Source organism: Hetaerina americana, unplaced genomic scaffold, assembly GCF_022747635.1.
Source record: "Hetaerina americana unplaced genomic scaffold, ioHetAmer1.1.p SCAF_119, whole genome shotgun sequence".
NCBI lineage: Eukaryota > Metazoa > Arthropoda > Insecta > Odonata > Calopterygidae > Hetaerina > Hetaerina americana.
The window spans coordinates 510381-538172 of NW_027286281.1; the positions used below are offsets into that span (position 1 = coordinate 510381).

The following is a 27792-nucleotide window of genomic DNA, read 5'->3' on the forward strand; positions in this document are numbered from 1 at the left end:
TGCATCTATGGGGAAAACGTTAATCAATGAATTATTTAAGAAATAAATAGTATAAAATAAAGGAGATGGACACAGTCACGGACAAATTCATACCTAACTTACTAAAATGCATTTGAGTCTATGCATGGATTACTGCATTCATGGATGGCTCTACAACAACGCTACCCGCCGTAGCGACTTCTTGCGGGCTATTGCGTAGACAGAAAGTATCTGCAGTCATTCTTCCAATTCCCATCAAATATGACCACTTTGATTTGGATGATCCAAATAAAATCGTTTCCATAGCCGTAGTGTAGAACAGGAAGCATTAACATTTCAGGGTTGGAGGTAACTAGTTGCGGGCGAGCCCACTGCGTAGCGTGCGCGTCGACCCAGCTAAATATAATCGCGGGGCTCGCTCTGCATCCGGCAGCCGCGCTTTGGCGAGTGCGGCCCCGCAGGTGAGTGCGTCTGTGTGTGAGGAAGGAGTGTGTGACCGTGAGTGCCAGGAGGAGACCGCCCTCGGCCGAAGAGCAGTGAAGGTGCCCGCAGGTGAGTGAGTGAGTGGGTCCAGCCTCGACGTCGCAATCCCCTGCTATGTGAGCATCGCTCGCGTGCCCTTCCAACGCTATTCACGCACTCGCCCCCCGCCGCACGTGCCCGTGAACTCGATCGCTCAAACTTCGATGTGCTCTCGGGGGGCAATGGATAGCGGGAGTGATTTCGGTCGCATCGGGCCATCCATCGGCGGAAGGCGTCGAGGGATGCGTGAAGCGATGGATGAAGCCCCGTGATCGCTTTCTCGCCGAGACAGGACAGCCTTGGCTCCAAAGGGGCGAAGGGAGAGTGAAGGGAGGGAGTTGGAGGGGAAAGAGGGGAGAGGGAAATTTCTTCACGCGTGGTCGTCGCCATTTCTCCCGCTACCTCCTCTTCCAAAATTAGCCCCGTACTACGCTGCACGTTACCGCTGGAGTCCCTGCCACGATAGAATGCCACGTCTTCGACTGGAATATTTTTATTCCCCGTTTCAATTTTTCCGCGTAGTTCACTCGACAGACAAATGTGAGCCCCATTCCTCAATATGTGCACATCCGTAGTCGAGCACGGCGGCTTGCGCTCCCTCGCTCGCCCGCAAACCCCCTGGGGACCATTGTGCGCCCGCCGTGATCCTGCAGTCCCGCTGAGATGGGCGGGCGGCAGTTCCCGAGGAAAAATGATTTCTTCCTCCCTCTCCGCGACCCCAAGGAGACTCGAAGCTGGTGCAACTTTGTGTATCACCCACGGAAATTTTGCGAAGGTTTCGCCTCTTTTCTGGCAAGCCCTAGAAAAAGTATGGGCGAATCAATCATTGTCAGCTATACTATTGATCGGATGACATTTTCCAATTATGACCTATAACTTACGCCCAAAAGTAATTTGAGGGAATGCTACCCTTCCAATAGAAATTCTTGCCTCCACTAGACAATTGACGACTACTCAGCTTCTATCGCGACTTGATTATTACCTTTATCTAAAATCATTATATGCAATAATTGGGAATATTTCACCCATCATCTATTCTAAATACGCCACAGGAGAAGGGAAAATCTCTCATCTCGAGAGAATGGATTTTCGAAGAATTTTAAAAAGATCCTTCTTCGCAGGCATTGTCAGTGATGTGCATGTTACCCATTTTTATTGACCAGCACTGCATTTCTATGTGTTGGCCAACGATAACTTTTCAATGCAATAACTTTTGTTGAAGGGTTCCAGTGACTGATTTGAAGTATCTTATAGCTTCTACATTTGCCCAAGGAGTTTGAACCAATCATCCGATGGCAATGGTGGAGGTGTTTATTTTGAAGAAAATTGCCTTCTGAAATTTTCCCAAAAATCTTGAAGCTATACGTTGGGGACATTTTGTTGTCCCTCATGCCATAGACTTAAGGTAGAATTACTTCTTTTTTTATCATTCAATTCCTTCTTTCTTTGTAACGTATGCGGAAATGTTCAAATTGTAGTGACATTAGACTTTATAGGGTAGGAGGGGAAAATGTGTTTATGTTAATTCGCCATTCATGTTTTCTCGCAGCTGTATATTCACAATTTTCTTCGCTTTTCATCTATTTTTACCTGTTTACATACTTCGTGGGTTTCACCATTGGCATTGTATCACTAAAGAGTATTTATAAGCTGCGTATCTCTCCTTCATCCCCTCAGACAGCTCCCGTGCTCGCAGTAATATGGTATTTTGCAGCTCCATATGGGGCAAATGGAGAGTGGGGCAATACTAGGTCACTAGACTATTTGGCCAAGGTCGACTTTTGGGCGTCCCTATGTTGATGCTACTGATCCCATCGTGAAGGTAGTCACAATCTTGTAGTCATTGAACTATGGTGAACTATGTAGAACTCCATCTGCACAATACCCCGAAAGCACTACTAAGGGTATGTGGCGGGAAGTGTCAGAATACCAGCCATACGAGGCCGGTCCCATAAGTACCCGGCCTGGCCTAGATACGGTGGTGATTGTTTCCAAAATATCACTTAATTAGAAAGTACGTAATATATAAAGGATATGTTTCAAGTTTGAAGACGCCAAGTTGTTTAGTATTTGTTTGGCAGCCATCAATAATGAACGTTTTCAGTGAATTTATGAAAATGGAAAAATTGGTCATCGTTCTATGATATAATAATTGTATTTGAAAAGCCTCAGCCCAACCAATATAAAAGCTGAACTGGATTCTACTCTGGGCGAGTCTGCTCCTTCGTTTACAATAGTAAAATATTGGGTATCGGAGTTTAAACGAGGTCGTACGAGCTGTCAAGACGAGCATCGCATTGGCCGACCAAATCAGGTGACGACTTCATAAACGGCGAAGAAAATCCACAAAGTGATAGTGGATGATCGTCGACTGAAAGTGCGCGAGCTATCAGATATAGTAGGCATTTCAAAAAGTGCGGTTTATCGCATATTGACTGAAATTTGGGCAAGAGAAAGCTGTGTGCAAATTGGGTGCCGCGTTTGCTTACACTCGAGCAAAACCAGTGTCGTGAAGATGTTTCAATTAAGTGTTTACCAAAGTTTCACAGGAAAAATGCAGATTTTTTGCACAGTTTTATAACCATGTATGAAACATGGGTCCATTACTTCACACCGGAGACAAAAGAACAATCAAAACGATTGATTCAATAGGGAGAATCTCCAAAGACGGCGAAGACCGTTTCATCTGCAGGCAAGGTCATGGCGTCGGTTTTTTGGGATGCGCATGGGATGATTTTCATTGACTCTTGAAAAAGGAAAAACTATCAACGGCACGTGTTATGCAAAATTATTGCAACGTTTGAGCAAATAAATCAAGCAAAAGTGGCGGCATTTGGCTAAGAAGAAAGTGTTGTTTCGTCAAGATAATGCACCAGCTCACAAATCCGTCATTTCAATGGCCAACATTCATGGATTAAAGTTTGAATTGCTACCTCATGCGCCCTGTGCGTCCATGTAGCCCCCTCGGATTATTTTATGCTCGCAAACTTAAAAAAATGGCTCGGTGGTCTAATATTCTCCAACTATGAAAAAGTGATGTTGACAGTTAATGGCTATTTTGAGGATCAAGACAGTTCTTATTATAAAAAGTGTATCGAATTTGTTGAACATCGCTGGGAAAAGTGTATAGAGCTGAAAGGAGACTCGGTTGAAAAATAAATACATTTTTTTCAAAACGTTTTTGTTTTCTTTGTTGGGTTCTGGTACTTCTGGGATTGCCCTCGTACATGTGGAAATATTACTTGAGCCATGCACTTGGATATACGATAGCCCATGTACAAAAGCACTCGCGCACGATCATGTCTCGATACGCCATACAATAATTGCTACATGTATCTAGGTCAATGAATAATTTTAGCCCTTAGGTTAATTAACTTGTCCCGCTCCCGCACCCGATTTTTTTGTGATTGCGATTTGTGCAAGGGAAGAGCGATTGCTTGAATCCGCCCAAGAGGGTGTCTGTCTCCCTTATTTTATCCCACTGGTCGCAAATATCATTGCAGCTTGGTGCCATCACAATCCCCTCTGCCTCGCTAGAAATGCCAGGTGCTCTCTCTGCCGTTTCATGAAAATGAAACATAGACGAAAGAAGTCACGCATTTTATTTCATGCCTGTTGCCCACAAACGGATTGAAGTTGGTGCAACGCCCACGTATTTGACCTGCGCTAAAGAGGTTCACTATATTTTATTATTTTAATATTGTTTATCCTATCTTGAATTCCAGTTTACTTAGAAGATGGACCATTAATTAAAGGTAGATGGATTAATGACTGCACTAGCTCCAACAATAGCTCCCTTGGCGCGAAATAAGAAAAATAATTTTTCCACCTAGCCCATGCCCTTCCAATTAATTTGATCCCTTGTCATTCGTGAGAAAAATGACATCGTATACCTTTAGATTCTAAACATTTTATCTTTCTAATTTTGTTGGTATGATCTCACCTACCGTATTGCGATGGGGGTAATAATACATTTTCAATATCACTGCTAAGGAGGCAGGGATCGAGATGGTGCGGGAGCTAACGTCCCTAACGGGCCCTCTGGCTTCCCACCCAGAGGGCCCGTGTTCAAATCACGGAAATGTTGAATATTTTTCAGTTGTGTCACGATCCCTCCTTGAGGTGCCTCACGGAGGGCGCTTTGAGTGAGTACGCCGTCCGTCGGATGGGACGTTAAGCTGTGGACCCTTTTTGGCGCCTTTCGTAAAGAGTAGGCTAATGCCGACGCCGGGTTTCCACCAACCTTTCCTGTCCATCCCCTATGGCGCCAATGACCTCAGTAGTCGGTCTTCTCCCCTAAATACTGCTACCTTAAATACTGCTAACCTACTACTGCTAAAGAGACCTTCCAATTATGCAAAAGCTTCAATCTGTAATTTAACCTTCGATCAGTGAGTGATTCCCAACTTAGCTCTTATATTGCTCTTGATAGACTCCTCAATTAGTCATAATACATTATTACAAGTGTAGCTCCTCTACGCTGCACGCGATGCAATTTCACGAGGGTCCCATGTACCAGCAGCATATTCTAAAAGAGGTCGAACTAGCGAAAGCTAACAATGATTTCAACCGTTTAGTCACATTTTGCCAATACCCTTTTTCTAAATCTTAATATATATGTTAGCTTGTCCACAAGCTATTCTATTTCCCGGAAATGTTTCACCCAAGAGAGATCCTGAGGAAGGGTACGGTCTAAATATTTAATCGTGTGTACAATTTCTATTTAGGTATTTTTGAAGCAACAGTCGTTCGGGAGGGAACTGGTCCTTTTCCAAAAATTTATTGCTACGCACTTTATTAAGCTTAATTTTAGCTACCAACTATCGCACCAACAATGTAGAGTATTAAGGTCATTGGCTAAAGGTACTTGATCCTCAGAATTACGGGTTCTGAGAACCACTGCCTCATCCACAAATAAATGGATCATGCTATTAATCTTGGAGTTAATGTCGTCAACGTAAACAAGAAATTAAAAAGTCCAACGTCACTTCTCTGGGGAACACTTGAAGTGACTTCTACTGTATTTGAGCTAGATCCTTGTACCCGCCTTTGACTACTCTTTGTACCCGACCATTAAAAAAGCCGATAATTCAGTCCAGATTATTTTTTAATTTTGCCTTAGACTTTAAGCTCTGTAAGTGGCTAGCTATAGGATCCCTATCGAAATCTTTCTAAAAGTCTAGGAAAACCGCGGCCACTGAAATATTTTCTCAAAATCCCCAAGAGTTATGAAAAAAAGCGCAAGTTGTGCCTCGCAGGATGCAGGTTTCCATTTGGAAACCGTGCTAGTTTTTCATTGGTAACTCCTGAGCGTCGGAACCGGTGAGACTTCGTTGAAAAGAAGGAATTTAATATTTTGCCCTTACCTAAACCGCTGGTTACTCTTTTGCCTTTATATTTTCTGAGTGAATTAACCGTTCACTTAATTCACTGACATAGGAAAATAAAAATTCTGGATTCTCGTTTAAATTTTCAGATATTTTTTCCTTTTACCTTCGTTTAACGCTTCCGAAGATTTTATTTTTACGCTTAATGTAAATGTATATCATAATAATCGTAAATTATCTCTTTCGATTCGTCGCTAGAGATACAATACCGTGCATTTTTCATCTTGGCGTCACATAGCCCTTGTCTTCGCATCGATCTCTATAACTTCCGTGATTTACCATCTAGGTTTCGTGCTATCTTATAAAATTTACTGACAATGGACCTGTTGAGTGTTAAGCGCGTGATGTTAAGAAATGGTTCCACAAACCGTTAATATTTCAGTGTTTACAATTCTAAAATTATCAAATTCACTCTGTAACACATATACACGTTGCTCCAGCCAAACCTTTATAGTTCCAGTTTTTAAATAATTAAATTTTTCTTTTAAGCTTCTTGTTTCTTAATGAGGGTAGAAAAAGAAACTTTGCACTTCCACATAAATATTTGATACTTCACACGACCATGGTTTTGATGCTGTGCATCATCATCATCAGTTGATATACATGAAATATTTTTCTACTTATATAGCTTGGCTCCCATTGGGTAGGATGGTAGGGGGGTGAGGGAGAGGGAGTAAGTTGAGTGCTGGGGCAGAAACCTATTAGTTGGATAAGGGAGGGGGGTATGTATTCGATGGTTGATGGCTCAACTTTGCAGAGGTTCACGTTCATTAAATGAAGAACACAATGTATCCCTCTATTGTTCTTTGAAATAACAGTGGAAAAACACATTCTGTTCCTCATTTAATTAGGGGGGGGGAGTGTTTGTCCGCAATAGTTTGACCCTCATTAAGGGACGGTCGATGGTCATCACTGCCTTGGTGGGGGTGGGGTTGGCGCGGAAAGACTTTGGGAGTCTTTTAGGAATTTTAGAAGGGAGGAACGTGAGAGGTATATTGTGTCGTCGACCACCTCAAATCTGTCTGACTGAAGGGATTGTCATGTTTCCAACTCCTCCAAAGCATTCAACATGCGTCCTTTCTTTTTTCCGTGTGAAGAATGTTCATCGTAAAGTTACTGGTATGATTCTTTTCCAAAAGGTTTCTGGCGAATTGGGATCTGTTGTCTTTCTTCTTGAAGCTTCATCGGTGTTCTTTAATCCTAATATCAAATGACCTCCCTGTCTGTACAATGTAGATGGCGTTGCAGTTCGTGCAACTGAGTTCATTAGCCCTGCTTTGTTGCATACTACCAATTTTTTCTTTGGGTGAACCCATTATGCTTTCAAGGTGTTTTTTGAAACGCTGTCTTGATTTTGTTCGCGGAGAATATTTGTGGTATCCTGAGTGAAATGCGGCCAAGAAATGGAATTTGAATGCCTTCCGGAAGGTGACACCCGGTATCCTGCTAAGCTCCCTCGTCACCGTCTGTTGTAACGTTTCTTCCGAGCCGCGGTGACGTCCATTCAGGCGGCGGATTGTAGGCGGGGGAAGAGGAAGAGTCTGAAGGGGCATTGTCTAAAAAAATTTGGATCCTAACTCTCATGTTCGAGAAACACCTGTCAAGTCTGCTGGCAAGTTTCCTTTTGTTGGTCCGAGAGTACTCGCGGAACCAAATTCGCACACACCTTTCTCATGCCCATGTTTCGGGTCGCAAGTCGATGCACATCACTTTTAGGGATGCCAAGTTCATCAGTAATCATGTTAACAATTAATTTGCGATATCTGTCCAACGAAGTATTAGCTCTGTCAAGATTTTTGTTATTTTTTGAAGTCAAGGGCGTCCTGAAGTTCCGGCGTCTTCGACATCTTCTCTACCCTCTCGAAAAGACTTGCGGCCCTCAAAAACACCCGATCTACCCATGGCGTTATCACCATAAGCCGCCTTGAGCATGTCATGAGTCTCTTTCCCGGTTTTGCCTAGTTTCACGCTAAATGTGATGGCGCTGTTCCAATAACTAGTGCATAACGGAGCGTATCGAGGGCACGTTATAGAGTTTTCGCAAATGAACGATCGTACTCCTCAAAAGCTGGGAGCCAGCTGTCACGGGCCTCCAGCCTTTCCTGACTTTGATGGGGAACCTCATCAAACGCCTTTCAAAAATCAAAAAAGATTGCATCCACTTGCCTACCTCTCTCACCCGATAAAAGTAATTCATGTGCAAATAATCCTAATTGGGTTTCGCATGAACGGTTTTCCTGAATCCGTCTTGATTGTCACTTAAAAAATTAATGTTATCAAGGTATCTTATTATTGAACTGACAATCATGTGCTCTAAAATTTTGCAACATATAGCAGTGAAAGAAGTAGGTCTGTAATTACTGGGGTCCTCCCTGTCATCACTTTTAAAAACGCGTTATTTGCGCGGTTTTCCAAGTTTTAGGGACTTCCGTGAGGGATTTAAAAAATATAAATTCAAGGTACGGGGCAATGTTAGGAGCTAAATGTTTTATCACCCACCCTAGCTGGTATATTTTCGGGACCCGGGGATTTGTTGGGTTTAATCTCATTAAGTACTTTGAGAATTCCTTGTTGGTCCGCTGTTATTTTTTCCATGGGTTGAGTATGTATTGTTTCTTGAAGATATGCAGTGGCAACATCTTTCGTGAAAACGCTTTGGAAGAATGAATTTAGGATGTTAGCTTTACCCTCACTGTCTGTATGAATTATATTGTTACAATCCCTTAAGCAAGCCACAGTTCCCCATCAACCGGCCTCGGTGGCGGCGGGGTAACGTCCTCGCCTACCAACCAAAAGGTCGCGGGTTCGAATCCCACCTAGGTAGATTTCCTTCCACCTAGGGCTTGGTTGTGCGTAATTGTCTTCAATATAATGTCTGTCATGTAGGGTTAGGTGGAAGAAGGGACTATTAGTCTCAACCTCGCCCAATTAAGTCGATAAATAAATTAACTTCCCTAACATATGACCAGAAAGCTTTGGGGTTAGTGTCCAAATTCTCGCAAAGTACTTCACGTTTAAAGTCCAGTAAGGTGCTACGTAATTGTATTTTGGTTTAAATTTTAGAGGATCTATACTTGTCCCATAAATGTTTATTCTCCGAGAATGATGTCTTACCGTCTACCGCTTTCGTCACCCTAGAGTGTGACATTCTCTGCTTTCGAAGGGCTTTTTTAATGTCTTTATTGTACCACCTGGGGTCGCGATTTGCTTTAACGTATTTTATAGGGATGAAATCTGTGATGCCTTTTTGTATAATATTGACAAATTGTGTCCAAGTTTCTTCCACGGTGGCCTGACTTAAGCGCGTTTTGAACTCGGTTAGTGAAGAGTTCAATTGACTGGCAAAAGTTTCAAAGTCTGCTTTATGGTAATTATAAATTTTTCTTTTTTGTTTAACAATATTTTTTATTTCTACGTCCAAGTTGATATTAACTGCTTTATTGTCACTCAAGCCCTTGTCAGTTGATATCCTAATACTATGTTCAGACGTGTTTGCCAGAAATGGGTCCAATTTGTTCTTTCCACGGGTGGGCATGCGTACTGCTTGATGGAGGGAATTTCTTTGAACCAATTTTATTAAGGAATTACAAGATTCGTGATCGCGGGTCCGAGATTTAACGCTATTGCTGTCCCAATCGATGCCAGGAAGGTTAAAGTCACCACCCAACGTGTTGATGCTGTTATTATTTTTGTGTAGTAAATAAATGGTATGTGGTACTCTCTTTCCCTGTAGCCAAGAGAATAAGCGAAAAGGTCTAACATGAATCTTCAACACACTCGTATCACACGCCATGTGCGTCGAAACCCCTTAAAAAAGAGGACGCGGTCTTTATTACTTGTATCACAAAAAATGCGATTGTTAATAAGAGTCGGTGCAAAACTGCTATTATAATCTAAGACCCTGTCGACTGTGTTCTGCATGTGATGCCGCCTCGTGTTTCAAACGTATGCGTACTCTCTACCTCGGTCCTAGTCCACACATATTTAACGGCCCATTCGGAAAATGTATCTGAACAAGTATCGAACAATATCCTTTAAAAAAAGAGGTATTTTCAACACTTACGATTGTTAAGCTTTTTAGCTGCCTGCTAACCCTCTTTGGATTGAGTTTAAGGTTGCATTAGGTCCAAGACGATTGTAGTGAAATTGTTTGAACTAAATTGTATCTTCCTCCGGAACTTTGTTCCTCTGAAAGAGCGGTGGATATTGAAGGGAAGTAATTAATGCTGGAAACAGTTGAATAGTTGAATTACGGTTGGTGACCTAACACCCCCCGCCACACGCCCTTGCGGCGGCTTGCGGGTCATTATGTAGATAGATAGATAGAATAGGGGTGAGGTGTTTTGAGGGAGGTGGTGGGTTTTTAAAATGACTGAACTTTTATTTCCTTGATTGTTCGGAAATAAGGGTAAGATACCTCGAGAGGAAGGCTACAATAAGGTTTAATACATCTACATCTACTTAATACCCTGCAAGCAAGGGCGTGTGGCGGGGGGCGTTAGGACACCACGCGTAATTAACAAAGAAAAAAACCGCATACAAAAGCCATAAATTTATAATATCCGCAAACAAAACATGGCATACACTCATGCAAGAACACTTACACCCCACACACATGCAAACACTCAAACCACCAACTAGCATACACATGCACCTACAAATACAACTAATATCCTTGAAGTGTCTATTTTTTCCGACTTGTAAATTCAATGTTTTCAATATTTCTAAAGTGACTTCGGTTTCTTAATATTTTGATATCTGATTGTTCGGGGAAAGAATGAGTATTTGTACCTATCTGTACTGGAATCTATCTCCCTTATTTTATCTTTGTAGTCTGATCTACCTAAGTAGTGTGGGGCCATTACAATTCCTTCAGTGTCATAGTTAAACTCGTTTGTTCTGAACCTTTCTAAATGTCTAAGTCACGCTTGTTCTCTTCTTACTTCAAGTGGCTCCCAGCATAAATCCCCTAAGAGACCTGTCACACTTGTGTTCTTATCATAACAATCTTTAACGAATCTTGCGGATTTTCTCTGCACTTTTTCTAATTCTGTTTGCCAGATTTTCTCTCAAGGATCCCAAATACTTGCGGCATATTCCAAATGAGGTCTAACTAGAGCAAAATAACACTTCCCTTTAACGTTTTCATTACATTTCCCCAACAGCAGTTTTATGAACCCGAGTCAAATAGTTGTCATCATAGTATTTACTTTGTTTAGTGCAGGGGATACTTGCAATATACATCTACAATGTAAATACACGATAAAATTTATTTGTGCCCACTTAGACGAAAGCCGTTACATCCGTGTTCCTATCCTTCATAAAAGTCGGGTAAAAATAATTTAATGATCATCACTCAAAATATTTTACCCGGTTAACGAAGCTAAGTTGGGACTTGTGAACATATGAACACGGGATCGTATTATTGATACATAGGGAGCCATTTTTGGTTAAGCTGACCGTTCTCAAATTTCTTCAAATAAGCATCATTCTCACCCTGAATGGCCACCTTTTCGAAATCAGGCTGAAATCATTTCACGTATCTAATTATCAGTCAGATATTTAGCAAATTATTAGCCTGGAGTGCGGAAATATCCCTTCAAGTAAATAATCTATTGGCGGAAATTCGCGAAAAAATTTCGATTTTGGCTCTGGTTCGTGTTGTATCGTGTGACTGTGAAAAATGATCTGGTGTTTTCCTGGTGAATAATCTGGCTGAAGGTTTCTCGGGTTTTTCACCGGGTCAGGACTTCCTTTGACGACGTTTCGATTAACAACTCGTCCATCATCCTCAGTGCAGCATTGAGTCGGACAACCAACGGGTTGTCCATTGAAACGTCGGTCAATGAAAACCTGTTCCAGTGGAGTATCAGAGAAACGTTCACCCGTATCCACTGTATCTTATCGTTATTGGCCAAATCGCAGAATACGAAGCCGAGTATTATTATTGGCCCGCTCGCGCCGTGACTCGGTTCCAAAACCTGTAGAAAAAGTGAAGATAATTCCGAAAGCATAATGGGTAATCAAGTCTCCCCACTGCTTTTGGTGTATCTAATGTGGAGGATCCAGTGAAGACGAACCATCTGTTGAACTAGTTATCAATTGTTGGTGCATTAACTCTAGTGCCGACTGGGGAAAAGCGTTCGCCTTTTATACCCTCGAGTGTGGAATGGGGAAAAGTTGTGGAATGGGGCTTAAGTAACGAAGTGTTTCCCTGGTAATCCATATCTCTTTTCGTGTCTCTCGCACTCTTTGATTTTTAGCCAAACGTTTTTATAATTCCCATTTTACGAGATTTATATATTTATGGGACTATTCCAAGTTGAGCTTCTGCTCAATTTAATCTTTTATGCCAACAAATTCCAAAGAAACTGCGGGAGATGCCGCAAATTGTTGCATTGACTTTTATACCAAGCCATTCATCACAGAAATTTAGATTTAGAGGACATAATTTAATATAAATAAAACCATTTATTTAATGTATTTAACGTCCTTTATTGGGGCGAGATGGAGGCTATATTGTCCCTTCCTAGGCCTAGACCTAGCCCTAAGTATGAAATTGAAGATAATTACAAACACCCACAACCTAGGTGGATGACAATCCATCTCGGCGGGAATCGAACCCACTATCTCGGGTTTGGCAGGGAAGAAGGTTACCCTGCCGCCATCGAGGTTATTTAGAGATAAAAGGAAGGAAGAGTTTACAGGTATATGGGCTCACTCCTAACATTTATGATGGAGGATTTTTGCCGAAAGGCCGTCAGTAGTGACACCCGTCCCAAGAAATGCAAAATAGAGTCTATGGAACTATGATGTGTACGAAATATGTCCAATAAATACGCGAACTGGTGCAATCTGGCGGCTGTGACGCGGACTATAACCCCGCCCACTAGCAGCGCTAGTTGCCTGAGACCCAATAAGCCGTCTATGCTTGGCGGATCGTAAAGCTGTGCGTATGGTGCCAGTTATGTTAGTTTTTGCAGTCCTCGTTTTTGCTGTTTGCCTGAAATGGAAATTGACGAATCCAATGGAGTAACAAATCAACATATCAAGTTCTTTGGCAAGTACGGTGGTAAAAGTTATCAAGAAATTAATTGAAATGTACTGAAAGCTGTTTACGGTGATAATACTCTGAAGAAAACATCCGTTTTCAAGTGGATTAAATCCAACTAAAAAATCAAGAAAAAGCTAATCGAAAATCAAAGTTATGCTCCTGGGTTTCTTTGATGTCGAAGGTGTTGTGCATCATGAATTTCTTCCTGAAGGACAAACGGTAAATGCCGAGTTCTACCTTACAGTTCTCAAGCGTTTGAGAGATCGCGTGCGTCTTGTGCGACCAAATTTGACTCAAGGCGATGGATGGATCCTTCACCATGACAATGCACCTGCACATTCAGCATTGATTATTCGCCAGTTTCTGGCAAAAAATTCAATCACCATCCTCGACCATCTTCCTCATTTGCCAGATCTCGTCCCCTGCGACTTTTTCCTATTTCCAAAATGCAAAAATGTGATGAGGGGACATCACTGGGAGGATGTGGACACAATAAAGCAAGAAACGAGGAGAAAACTAAAAAGGCTGACGGACTTCCAAGGGTGCTTTAAACAGTGTCAAAGAAGATGGAATAAGTGCATAGCAACGAATGGAGAGTACGTCGAAGGGGACAAAATCGATTTAGACAAAATGTTGCAAAACAATATTTTTACGGCCTCAGTTCCAGTATTTATTGGGCAGACCTCGTATGTATAACCTATGCGTGATTTAACATGGGACAAAGGCATTACTTGGGTACGATGGAAAAGAGAGTGATTAATTTTGTTCAGTATTCACTTAAAGAGATAATTGGTATAAATACTAATTATTTTCATAAAATTATGTATAAATACTATTAGTATTCTGTCCTGTAACTCGAACTTTGGGAAGGGTAAGGGAGGTGCCCAGAAACTAGTAAAAATTATTAGTTTGCCCCTTCCACGTGACATCAAACACTATCCCATCTACATTCCAACACTCGGCCCATCTACAATTCAGCATACTCCCTTCCATCCAGATTCCCTATCCTATTCCTAGCCCTTCATTGCTTGCCCAAATTTCTCCTCTCTATCATAGGGTTCAACATCCCAGTGCCGGTCAATATGCTCTTCATCTTCATCAATAGGATCATCCATCTTTCCGGCCTCCTTTGGTTTTCCCCCTCTCCTACCACACCATGCCTAGCATTTCCTCATTTGTTTCCCTTTCTGTCCACTTCGCCCGATCCATCTGTATCCACACCCACATTTCAAAAGCCTTCAATCTAATCGTCTATTATCCTGCTTCAGTGGCCATGCTTCCTTGCCGTGCAAAACTACGCTACACATCAAATTTTTAACGTGTCTTTTCATAACATCCTTACTCAAAGTACTTGCCATCAATTTCCTTCTCCTTATGAAAGCTTCATTGTCTAATACAATTCTTCTCTTTGTGTCCCTACTTCTTTTTAGGGGGTTAGGTGGTAGAGGAGAGCATAATCTCCATAGTGTCAATCTCGCCCCAAAATAAAGACAATTATCTATCTATTTACTACTTTGAAAATGTTGGTCCAAAACATTTCCGATATCGGTAAATTGTCCCACCAGTTCTAGTTTTTGTCCTACTATTTTAAAGTTTAACTTAGCCTTTCTCATTCTCGAAAACCGCAAAACATTTTCTTTATTTACATCTACAGGTATCCTTTATTCGCATCCCATACTTATTGCACTGATTTTCCAATGCGCTCTACAATGCTACCACTAATTACGGGTTTCTCTCCTTCCTTCATCCTTTCCTGCCCATCCCCAATGGCGCAAATGACCTTAGCTGTCGGTCGCCTCCCCCAAGTACTACTGATTACAAAATACCTTGGTTGACTGGCTAACTAAAGTGTGGTCATCCGCAAACCTGATTTTATGAATGCCCCGCCGATTTTCATTACTACCTCCAGTTCTTCCCACGCCTCTTTAACCATATTCTTCGCATAAACGTTGACATGGGTGATAACGGACACCCCTGTCTCGCTCTTCTTCCTAACACTTCCCACTCTCGAACCCGGGCCTTCTGGGTGAGAAACCAGTACATTAGCCGCCGCACCATCCCGATCCCCTGGAGGAAATGAGTTGGCGTTGAAATTGATTGGCAGTGCTGCTCGAAAGCTAGTCTTTACTTCATGTCCCTATCTCGTTTGTCACATTTCGTTCACTGATGATCATTACTAAATGTTCTTTAGTATCCCATGCACTGATATTCATGGCTTATTAGTGTCATAAGTTTTCCACTAGATTGCAGGGACATCTGCAGGTCTTCGTGTACTTGATATATCCCACAAGCTTTATAAGTTATATTCATGGCATACCCTTTCTTTCTCTATGTTCCAGATGGAGAGGTGGTGCTGCACATGAATATATGGAAAGGCAATGGATGGGGGGCCAATGCAGAAGTCACCAGCCGAAGGCACAGCTGAGACTTGTCGTGGAGAAGTGACTCCACGTCGGATATCGCAAGGAGTAGGAATACCGTGCTGTGAATCGCCATCCATTTCTATGGCCAGTATAAGCTCCGAGGGAAGCACGGAGAGTCCAATTGTGGAACAAGAAGAAATAGCTGCATTGACCCATGATGTGAGGATGTTCAAAGAAGCCCTCGGAAGGCTGAAGAGAGTGTTCAGCCAAGAAAATGGTGAGCTATTAGTATATTTATAGAACTAATTGTGTGCGTATGGAATTCATATCGAAATCTCCTCTAAGATTGCCGTAGTAACTAATAATTATTCACTTAAGTATCTGAAATCATTATTCAAAAAAGCGTATTAACTACTCATACTAACTTGTTATTTTTGGTGCTAAAATAAATGAAACTGACTCAACATGATTACACATGTTGTAATATTGCAGGATAAAGTAAGCAGCATAACAAACGGAGCATTATGACACCTACAAAATTCCAGGTCACTCAATCCTCTAAATAATGCAAAACACTCGTTGAAATTACTGCTGCATGATCTGCATAGTACCCAACAAGACGTTACTGTGGTTTGTGGTAGGAAGTGGTTCAACGCCAGCCATAAAATATAAATATTGAGGATATCTTAATTTTAGGTACAAATAAATATGTTAATAATTCAAATTTGGCGCAGTGGAACCTCGTTTAACGAGCATAATTCGGTAAAGAATCTGAATCGCAATTCGAAAAAATCACAGAGCGAAACAATTTTTCTCATGCAAACTATTGTAAAATCCTAAAATGCATTCCGAAATTGCCGAAATACTTAATTTTGTATGAGGCTTATTCAAAGAAATGATGTATACATTGCTTAGGATCATGGATTATCTTCATCTTTTCTTTTATAGCTGAGTGAGCTGACCTAGAATGCGAATTCGATTCAAAGAAAACAAATCACATTTAGTTTGCTCTTCTGGACCTAACAAAACAACACCCCACTACATTTTTCCCTATCATCCTAAAGTTAAACTCATTATTCAATGAGCTTCATGCGCCTTATCCATAGGCATGTCCGGGTGTTATGCTGGGGGATGTAAAACATCTCCCTTAACGAGCATAAATAACCATCGTCTTACATGCAAGGAGTCTTCTGCCCTCTCCCACCTCCCCATGCCCACCCACTCCCAGATTCATTACAAGATATTCTATGACTGCTTCGACGTATCAATTATCCACTCCCCATCTGCTCACAAGCCTTCAATCGAATTCCACACGCTATAAATTGCGACAGTATATACCCTATGGGGTTCGCGATCGGCCGACAGCGAACATCGCACGCATTCATCACACATCCACACACTTCATTTTCCACTTTCACTCCGGCCGTCACATCTGCTTCCATTTTTTCCTCGCCTTAGCCCGACAAATAATTTAAAAATAATTCAACGGCCGCAATAGCTAACATTCAGACCCGGACCACATTGCCACCCCTATCTTCCAAATCCCTGTTCTCTCTCCGCATCCCTTCCCTTTGATTCATCCTTACATGCACAAGGAACCCTGCAAGCCATCGCCAGAGTGTGTGGCGGGGGATGACTACACACCAGACTACTTTGGACACTAAATATTTTCCCCCCTAGGATGACGTTATTCTGATCTCTTATTGTTCATGAGAAAAATGGCATCTTAAATCAATCTATCCTACGCTTATTCTCTCTCATTTTATTGACGTGTTCTCTCCTACCGTAGTGCGACGGGGCCAGGAGCACGTTTTCAACATCATCGCCCGAGAGACATTTTTCCAATTTATGTGACAGATTAAATATGTGATTTTACCTTCGCCCCATGAATGATTCGTAATATAATGATGCTCTACTCAGTTCACCATAACAACGATTTACAAGTAAAACTCGTCTACGCTGCATGCGATCTAAATTGGCATTCAATGCAACGTAATGAGGATCCCATATTCAGGCAACATGTTCTGAATGAGGCCTAACCAGCGGAAGATAACATTTTTCTGTAACCTTTCCGTCTCATATGATCAATTGTCTTCTCATAAATCCTAATGTTTATCAGTGTATTTTTGGCAACCGCATTTTAGACGCGAAAGACAAACTGAATGAAGATTTACATCAACTACAGACCTCACTAGAAACGGAAATTATCCTCATCCTCTTCGTTAATAACGCATTTTTCCGCCATCTGTAAACTTTTCCGCATGGAATCAGGAAAACGCTGACAACATTGATGAAATATCTTATGCTTTCTCACCATAACTGCCGAGTGAATTCCTCTCGGGCCTTCTACCGGGTTAGTGCCTCCATTGCTGCCGACGTTTCGATAACCGACTCGGTTCATCGTCCTCAAGGCTTCAGAAGCCCTAGGGATGTTGATCGAGTCGGCTATCGAAACTTCGGTAGCAATGGAGACACTAACCCGGGGGAAGACCCGAAAGGTTTTCACTATGACAACATTAATGTACCTACCTCATTTCGCTCGGAATGCAGAAAATAAACCCTCATCTGAAACATTAAGTATATTTTAATATTTGGCGATCTGGGTCATTCGCTATTTCTGCTGTAGATTAATGTCATTGGCATATAGTCTTATGTTAATTTTTATGCTTGAGGTCACATCAATAATGCAAATAGGAAAGTGTAATGGGCATATAATACCGGATGTTACTTTAAGCATAATTAGAACTTGAGCTGTATATCACTACTTTTTGTTTGCAGTTGGCAAGAAAGTCCAGAATCAAATTTATTAAATTACCATTTCGTCCGTACCCTTGCAATTTTTGCATCAAGTTAGCGCGCAGAGCTTTATCCAATCCTTTTTAAAATCCCAGAAAATTGTATTTACTTGTTGGTTCCTTCCCCAAATTGCAGAACATCGTGTATAAAAATCGCTCAACGGCGTTTTCCTTCCTGAACTGGTGTCGTTTGTCGGTTGGAAGGTTGTGAGTTTCGAGCAATTTCATGACGTTTATAAAAATGATTTGTTCTGTGACTTTACATGAGAGGGAGGTTTGAGAAATAGATCGGTATTTCTTGGGATCCTATTTATTTCTACTTTTAAAGATAGGTGTGGCGTTAGCTATTTTACAGTCCCGGAGAACTATGTCTTCCGAAATCGATTTGTAAATACGTATGTATTCTAGGAAGGGCCCAATTTCGACCGCTCTCATTTTCAGTACTCTTGCGGAAATAGTTGCCGGCCCAGGAGATTTGTTTACTTTAATGTGGTGGAGTTGTTGCGGAGAGACTTTGTACTTAATAATAATGTCTTTTAATATTTCTTTCTAATGGGTCGTCACTGGGTACGTTAGTGTCGGGAGTATAGACGTTTTGAAAGAAGTTATTAAAAACATGCGCTTTTTAGGTGCGCTAGTTAAGTACATTACCTGTGTGGTCGTATTTTGTTTTGCTAGTGATTATGTCTTCATAGCGTGTCTAATTGAATTTAACAAATACTTTTGTGCGGTTTCAGTCCCAGCATTGTACGTTTTCGTAATGAATAAAATATAGGCTTTTCCTTAGATTCGTTGGTAAAAGCATCGAAGTTCCATTAATAGAAAAGTTATTTATATCTTTCGTCTGGGTTTTGCAATTTAAATAAGGACGCCTGTATTTAGGCTAAAATAGCTTCGTGGTCACCTATACCTTCGGTTGCATCTAATTGTAAGATCATTTCAGTGAGGTTAATCAAAGGGGAAACAAGAATATTGTTTCCCCTTCTTGGCGTTCTTATTATTTTGTGCATTGAGTGGGTGGTGAGCAGATTAACTGTTGCCTCGCATGAGTCGTGGTTTCTAGCTGCCGCTACATATCTAAGGCTCTTATTGCTTCTAAAGTGGAATTGGGTGACCTATACAATGGGTATATATCTCTATCTATTGTAGACCGAACCCTCTCAATCTGGGGGGTCAAATTTGTGCGCCTAGCTTTTTAAGTGCTTTATGGCGAAAATGAATGCCCCCACTTCGTTATTGTTACCCGCGTCTCTTCTCTACGAGCTTGTAAATGCTGAAATCTTAAGGGAAAACTTAACCGTCCTTAAAATTCTCGAATAGAGAGCTGGGAAATAGAGCTCTAAAGAGCTATAAAGAATGAAGAGCTCTCCGCTCCCAAAACTATGTCAGCATCTATAATTTGTGTTGAGAATGGTTTTCTCTTAAATTAATTTCTTCACCGATCGCTGAATCAGTTTTTTCTTGCCAACTTACTATTCTGTGCGTGCCTCCATTCAGGTTATTACCTTATTCATTACCTGCAGTTATTGATTACCTAACATATAATGATATTAATTGGATTCATTTGTCCTTGAGCTATTTCGCGAGGACTGTAAAAACGGCCCACTAACTGGCCTCGACTTTATTCTACACTCCATCCTAAAAAAATACTTCAGCTAATAAAGAGTGGGACTGACGTCAGCGAATGTATCTCATGTCTGAGAAAAATCGCCAGGGTATCTTTTAATCCCTCCAATCGGTTCCAAACCAGAAAACCACGAGCCTTCCTCGGAACAAGGCTACAAATCCTTAAGGCCAGCCTGACTCCCTCGAAGCCCTGGACACGTTTTATCTCAGAGCTCAGTTCCATGAGGGGGCGGAGGACCTCCTAGCATACTACCTTGATCAAAAAGTTCCCGGAATAACCACCGTGTGGCGCTCCCATCGTTCCGATTTGAATTCTGTTTTTTTTGTTAAATTGGTACATCTGTTGTTGATATTCCCTATAAATCTTAGTGTCATAACTTGACATTTGCAAAAGTTACGGTCGGTTTTCGGTATGTCCATCAGTGCTTCCTGCGATTTTTCCATTACTTCCTCTCGGCTGCTAAAACGCGTTCCCCGTAATGGTTTTTTAACTCGATTGAACAGAAAGAAGTCACAGGGAGCCAAATCAGGTGAATTCGGTGGCTGTTGGATGGTATTTGTTGCATTTTTCGTCAAAAAATTACGAATAATGATAGCACTGTGCGACGGTGCGTTATCATGGTGCAAAATCCACGAGTTTTCTGCCCACATTTCTGGTCTCTTTCGGCGAATTGCTTCACGCAAACGTCTCATAACGCCCAAATAATACTCTTTGTTTACTGTCTGGCCTTCTGGCAAAAATTCATGATGCACTACACCGTTGTTGTTAATCCATGAAAACCGTCAGCATTGCCTTCTTTTTTGACTGAAAACGACGTGGTTTTTTTGGTCTCGGCTCATTTGGTGAACGCCATTCACTTGCCTGATGTCTGGATTGCGTGTCGTACTCATAAACCCACGTCTCGTCTCCAGTAATGATCCTTTTGATGAATGTGGGATCGGATTCAGCCTCGCAAATCATGTCTTTTGCGACGTCAACACGGTCTCTTTTTTGCATGAAATTGAGGTCTTTTGGCACCAACTTTGCTGCTACACGACGGAAACCCAAATCATTAACCACAATGTCTTGGGCGGATCCATAGGCAATGTTCAAGTCCTCCGCTATTTCTCTGATGGTTAATTTGCGGTTATTGACCAACATTTCTTTTACTTTATCAATTTTTTCACCGACTTTCGATGTCGATGGTCTGCCACTGCGTTCATCATCTTCGATTGACTCACGACCACTTCTGAACCGCTCGTGCCACTGGTAAACGACCGTTTTTTTTAGAGAATCGTTGCCGAAACACTTTTCCAACATTTCCAACGTCCGTGCGCCACTAAATCCGTTTTTTACGCAAAATTTAATACAAGTTCGTTGTTGCAAATTTAAATCCATTTCTGAAATTGTAAAAAATCGCCAACACACACAGAGATAGATGTACTCTTGGCTACGTAACTTTTGCAAATGTCAAGTTATGACACTAAGATTTAAAGGGAATATCAACAACAGATGTACCAATTTAACAAAAAACACAGAACTCAAATCGGAACGATGGGAGCGCCACACGGTGGTTATTCCGGGAACTTTTTGTTCAAGGTAGTATACGGCCCAGGGATTTTAGTAATTACGTGTAGGTAGCAGCATATCATGTTGCTGCCACCTATTGCCAAAGTCCCCCACTCGGGTAGACGTTTCCTCTTTCGGCGGAGCTACCAAGAGTGACGAAGGTAGGAGCTGCAGATACCACATCGTCATAATCCGATAGCGTCATGAAGCTGTTGGAAACGGAGGTTGGGTTTGCCTCCGCGAATAAAAATTCACATCGAAGGATTAACAGACTCGCCATACCACTCTTAGACACTCTCTTCCGATGGTCGGTATCTGGGGTGGCATCACCTCTTCGCGGATGGACGAAAACTAAGGGTAGCTCCTCCCGTTATTTGCAGTGAGCCAGAGAGCCCCTTGGAACGGCGGGTTTCCGATTTACCAACCGAAGCCCTCCCTCCCTCAGGGGTAACCACCACCCCTTCCTCCTTGAATCGAAGCTCCACCACGATCCCCTCCAACGCCGGCAACGCGAGCCGCGCATTCGCCTGAGTTTGCCCGCGAACATCGGGGGACAGGAGCCCTAGTCGAAGCATCCAAATCTTTCCCGCTTGAAAAAACTTAGTAGGCACTAACTAGATTTAAGTTTTCTCCGCGACTCGAATTTGTATTAGCCAACTAGCAAAGGATGGTCACGCCAGTCGATCGCCGTGACCATGTGCAGTACACTAGGAGCTAAGGGCTATTTCCTCGATCCCCTCCCACACCATTCCAGGCTCTCCCCCTCCCACCGGCCTAGCCCTCCCCTATGCTCCCCAACATTCCGTTATGCGTGCCGCATATGCTAATAGCATTCGGGGTAAGGAAAACCATACAAAAATAAATTTACATTGCTTTATTGTTTCACATAAAATAATAACATATATGTATTTTAGAACATGAAGATTAAATAAAATTTGATAATGGTGATAATATGGGTCGCGGTAGTCTAGGGGTTAGAGCGCTGGACTACTGGCCGGAGGGTCCCGGGTTCGATTCCTGGGCACCTGCAGCTCCACCCAAGATATGTGATTTTTCGGATGCCAGATCTTCCTGGGAAACCATAACTGGCACAGGAAAAGGAACTGGCCCCCCTACCCTGATGTGTGAGTTTCACGACGCCGTTGGGCTTAGTACTGGGTGAAATCTACCATCACCGATAACTGACTCTTGGGTTGATTATTATATTTTTTAACGGTGAGAATGAGCAATTAGCTAATTTTCTTGCTTCTATGAAAATATTTTTTTTGAAACGGTGATCTCTTTCTTCCTGTAATTTATTACCCAGTTCTTAACATGTTCCTCAAACCTTGGACCTTTAGAAGCAGATGAATATACATTTTTTTTACTTCGAGTGTATCGGAAGAGATACAATGTATTAGCTGAAGTGTGGCATCATATCATGCGACATTAGATTTTTATTGGGAATGTTTTAAGGAAGCACTTTCAAGGAAATATTAAAATTCAATTATTTACTACTGAACTTAAAATTAAACCACTTGGCTTTTCCACATAAAAAAATTTTATTTATGACCTAGGTTTCGTTATGGTATAATATCATTAGACCTGATGATGTTATACCATAATGAAACCTAAGTCGTAAATAAAAGTTTTTTTATGAGGAAAAGCCAAGTGGTTTAATTTTAAGTTAAACATGAAGAATTTCCACCAAGTGACACCAGAAACTATTTTATTTACTTACTCCTGCCTCAAAACAGTGATTTCTATTAAATTTTGATAAAAAATGATAAAGAAACAATTTTTTATGCCTGTTGGGGGAAAAAATGTTTATCAGTAAGTATTATCCTGGCAAATCCGCTTGCACTTTTTAGTCAAAATTATACCCATATAACGCTGGCCCATTAGATGCAGGCTGATTTTAGGGTGACTTTTGAAGCAAAAAAGTGCATCTCAAGGCCCAGAATATACAGAATTTATAACTTTGAAGAGAAATTCCTAAGATCAAAGGATTATGTATGTATTCCACCAATATGGTGGACAAACATAATATTAGAGCATGGCTCTAAAGGGCTCGCCGGCTGGTAGGCAGTCCAGGTGGAAGATGTCCAGGATCAGGTCACAGTCTGTGACAGGACATTCTTCATAAAAGTGTCATATCATGTTTTATTAAGATAGGAATTGTGTAGATTGGTGATGACAGAAATGATCTTTTTGTTAGATAGATATAACATGTTTCCTGCCAAAGAAAGTTTTGTACACACTTCAAGGGCAAATGTCCTATGAGTATTTAGAACACTTTTCATGAATAAAGCGTCAAGATTTCCTTTGACAGAAAACATAATAGTCTGTATGACAACTATTTTACGTTCCAAAAATGTTAAGTTTTCATTATTGCATAGAATAATTATCACCATCCAATTTTACAATATTTTAGGTATGGTCAGATAACTGGCTTGTAGGTGGTAACTGAGATGAATATTTCCTGTTAACTATTGCTAGAAAAATCAGCTCGTCTCCATTGAGCTCCTTTCACTGCCATACAATGTCTCCTATATTCTCTTAGTTGTTTACCTCCGAGGGAAAATAAATGATAATATTAATCCATTCAGGGTGGAAGTACTTGAGTAATAATTGTATACTAAACATTAATGAAATATTATATTAATAGTAATAATGTGACGATGGTGAGAATAGTGACAGTAGTGATATTAGTAATGATATCTGTGAATCATTCTACCATTTTATTAGCAATGCTCACAAACTTCAATCAAGCAACAGTATTATCAATTAATTTTGTAACTTTTTGTTATGTATGTGAGGTACAATGATTAAAAATTTCCAGGAAAACCATAAGGAATTATTAATTTAGGCTACCATTGTTAGTTCTTCAGATATTAAAATCATTTCTGAGCACATGTAGGAGGTCCATACATACAATGCAACACTCTCACAATTTTCTGCACCAAAGTGGGAAAAATTTAATTTTACATTAAATCCCTCCCCATTTCTTTGGTAGTTCAAGGAAACGTCGGGGATGGGTGATGCGTCGATCAATGTTTGTGAATTCAAGGCTTGCTTGGTCCAGGCATTATTAGTACTAACAGTTTTTTACAAATACATAGTTTTCTATCATCTAGAAGCATAAGACTACATTTTTCAAGTTTGCATGAGCCAAGAATGTCCGTAGAATCAAGGAAGGTAATGGAAACAGCCTTTCAAAGTCTGATATGTTCCGGACAGTAAAGACTCTAATGATAGCTCATTTTCATTTCACTGCACTTCAAACAAATCAAATTATAAAGTTAAAAGCTACCTAAACCACCTGCATATATTATAATAAGAATTTCAAGATGTAAGTGAAACTCTTGATTTTACGCAGGGTTTTCATTTTGAAATATCACCAACATTTGGCATTGGTAAGAGATTTGGTTATGTTATTGGAAAGAGTGATCATTACCCTTAAGAAAATGCTTGGAGCAAGGGTGCTTCCGTTAACATACAGATAACTAAAATTTATGCATCCACAAGCATGGAGTCAGCTCATATTACATTCATATTGAAGTATTTTGTACTTAGACACCATAGTGTGTGTAGCTGTAGAAATCATTACTTCCATTAATTGAAATGTGTCGCATATTTATTGATAATTGACATTTACAGAAGAAGTACCGTATTTTCCCATCGATAACGCTCACCCAGAACTCAGTAATTATCATGAATTTGTATATATACCGGGCGCCCATGGCTTCATAATTCTCTTGACCGTGTATAGATGCCGAGATGGTAACAACCAATGAATGCATGAAATCATAATTGCCTGCGGCTATATCCACTGTAAGTAAACAGAAGATTAGAGCCAGGTTATTGAAATTAATTCAAAACAATAGAAGGATCAAACAATACACATTATTTACAACCCAACACAATATGTCGCCTTATTGCTTTTTCGCTAAGATTCGTAAGTCAAAACGGGACATAGTTTTGTGTGCCCTTTCATTTGCTATAAAAGTTAACTTTCAGCAAATCAAATGTAAAAAAATAAGAGAATGATTAAAATATAATTTTCTTGATTTGTTTGGTTTACTTCACTTGGTTAGTATCGGCGTTCAGCTGTTCTAGACACCCTCCAAGTTCTATGAAAGTGCCGCCTACATGGTGTTTGTTTCAAACCTGAATTGAGTTAAGATTTTTTAATTTAGAAGGTTCTCAAGAAAATTACCCATGGGGAAGAAAATCGTATTCAGTGATGTTTAAGCTTGAAATCATTAAGTTTGCGAAAGTTAAAGGAAATCTCGAGGCTGCCATTATTTATCCATTAATAAATCAAAGTTACGTTCTAGTTGGGAAAAGTGGATGATACCTGGTACAAAATGCTACACAGAATCGGGATGGAGTAAATTAATCGCCGATCCCGGTGGCGGCGGGGAAACGTCCTCGTCTGCCATTCCAAGGGTCGCGGGTTCGATTCCCGCCTGGGTGAGTTTTCCTCCACCTAGGGCTTGGGTGTTTGTAAATGTGTCCATTGTTATCGTTGTTAATAGTTCGATGTAAAGGCCAAAATGTGCTGTTTTCGAACTAATACTGAATAAATAAATATCTTATGAAGAAATAAGCCTGTGGATCCTGGAATGTTGGCAGGGTGTCAGAGTGACTTATGTAACAAAATGGATTTGTAAAAGCTAGAGTCAATATTTCAACCCCAGTGCTAGAAGATAAGGAAGAATTAACTTCGGAGAGAGGACTCGGTGATGCACCCGAAGAGATAATAAATGCACTCAATTCGTTTAATTGTGATTCAGGTTACGAATTTCTTAGATTCGAGCGATCTGCCTATCCTATCATATATTTATACGTGCGTGTATATAATGCGACGTATTCTACGTGTACGTGAAGTGCTATGCACTAGAATAAAGAAATACTACGTGTTAGATTAAATTAAGTATAGAAATAATACGGTTGTTCTTTTTCTCATAGATTTATGAGATGAAATAACTAAAAGTAGCAGATCTGTATAAAATAGAAGGCAAATAGAAAGGCATGCTTCCAGACTAATTTAGTTTTGCGAGAATTCTTTAAATTATTGTGTACATAGGTATGTAAATTTGGATTTTTTCAACCATCATTACATAACGCGCATCGTAATTTTTTCAATCATTTGGACATTTTTGTATAGATAGCGCGCGCGCTATCGATGGGAAAATACGGTAATACTGATTTTGCATGTTTGGTGTGGAATCACCCCATGCTACCTACCCTTGTGGAAGCTTGTAGGGTGCCATGTAAATCTAAATGGATTTAAACTAACCATGATTTGGAATTTAATTTTTGAGACTTTGGGAAAGGAATAAACTTCAATCACATTCATTTCATCCCTCTGTATACACAGAAATGACTACAATGTATGCTTTCAAATCATATTCACACAGTCCATAAGCACATCTAATATTGACTAACTGTTATTAGTGTCATTTTTACCCGAGATCTAGGTATTGCCTGGGCTACATGTGTATGTGTGTATATAAGCTGTATGTATTAGGAGAGAATTGATCATCCACTAAGTTTAACAATTCCAGAGAAGTGATTATGATGAAAATAATTTCTATATATTATCCTTTATTCATTAATTTATCGCATGTGGATTTTTTTTAAATTGATGAATTAGAGACTTATTTACTCAATTTAAAATGTACTGTGGTGAATATCATATCCCCATCTAATATTTGATGGTTTTGTTGAAAGTTACTGTTTATCATTCTGCCATCAAAAGATTTTGACGCAAAATTAAATTCAAATCATAGATCTTTTTGAATAGCCCCTGCTCAGTACATTTAAACTGTCACCCATTCAGAGTTAACAAATTTCCTCTCAAAATGTATTTGTCAACAGTAGCTAGTAGCCCTGCTAAAAGGTCAACTAACTAGCTCCCTTATTAATTATTTTGCCTAGACCCTATCGAAGTAGAAAGTCTATAGTATACTGTATACTGTACCTGCATATTGTATATTAAATACTGCATAATATACTGTGTGCTATGTAGAGAAACTGTGTAAATAGCCCATTTGTATATTTTCAGAATTACTGGATAGAAAGTCAATTAAAATCTGCCAGTCGCCATGGTTGACTGAGCAGAGGCAGCACTTTTATACCTGCCATTTTGCACCCCTGGAGACTCTTAAATATTATCAGACATGCATACTTTAGCAGTGCTTCTTCCCCTTCCTCTTTTCTCAAAAGGAATTGTTTGGCGATATCATCCCAATCAATGTTAAATGGATAGGGAGTATGAAATGATACAAATTTATCCAAGCAAATTATGGCATGTTCATGTACATATACAGTCCTCTTGTTGTTATATTCATTGAGTCAAAGTCTATTGGAATTATCAGAGAAATTAATAAAAGAGTTGCTTCCCAAAACATTATAAAAAACACCATAGTGCTTACCTTGAAATCACGTGAAGGCCCGATGGATGACCTATCCCTTGCAAAGAAAGACTATTCCATCCCTTTGGGCCACCTTCATGTGACTGCCATGAAAG

At 40.5% G+C, this 27792-nt stretch overlaps 1 protein-coding gene across 1 annotated transcript in view; it reads left to right on the forward strand.

The window, feature by feature from the left end:
* The first annotated feature begins 429 nt into the window (after nucleotides 1-429).
* LOC139685616 (rho GTPase-activating protein 45-like) overlaps nucleotides 430-27792 on the forward strand; it is a 78289-nt gene continuing 50926 nt past the window's right edge. Inside the window, exons 1-2 of the mRNA XM_071582554.1 lie at nucleotides 430-531; nucleotides 15282-15582. Of these exons, the coding sequence (XP_071438655.1) occupies nucleotides 15321-15582 (262 nt within the window). The 5' untranslated portion in view covers nucleotides 430-531; nucleotides 15282-15320. The remainder of the gene's footprint in view (nucleotides 532-15281; nucleotides 15583-27792) is intronic.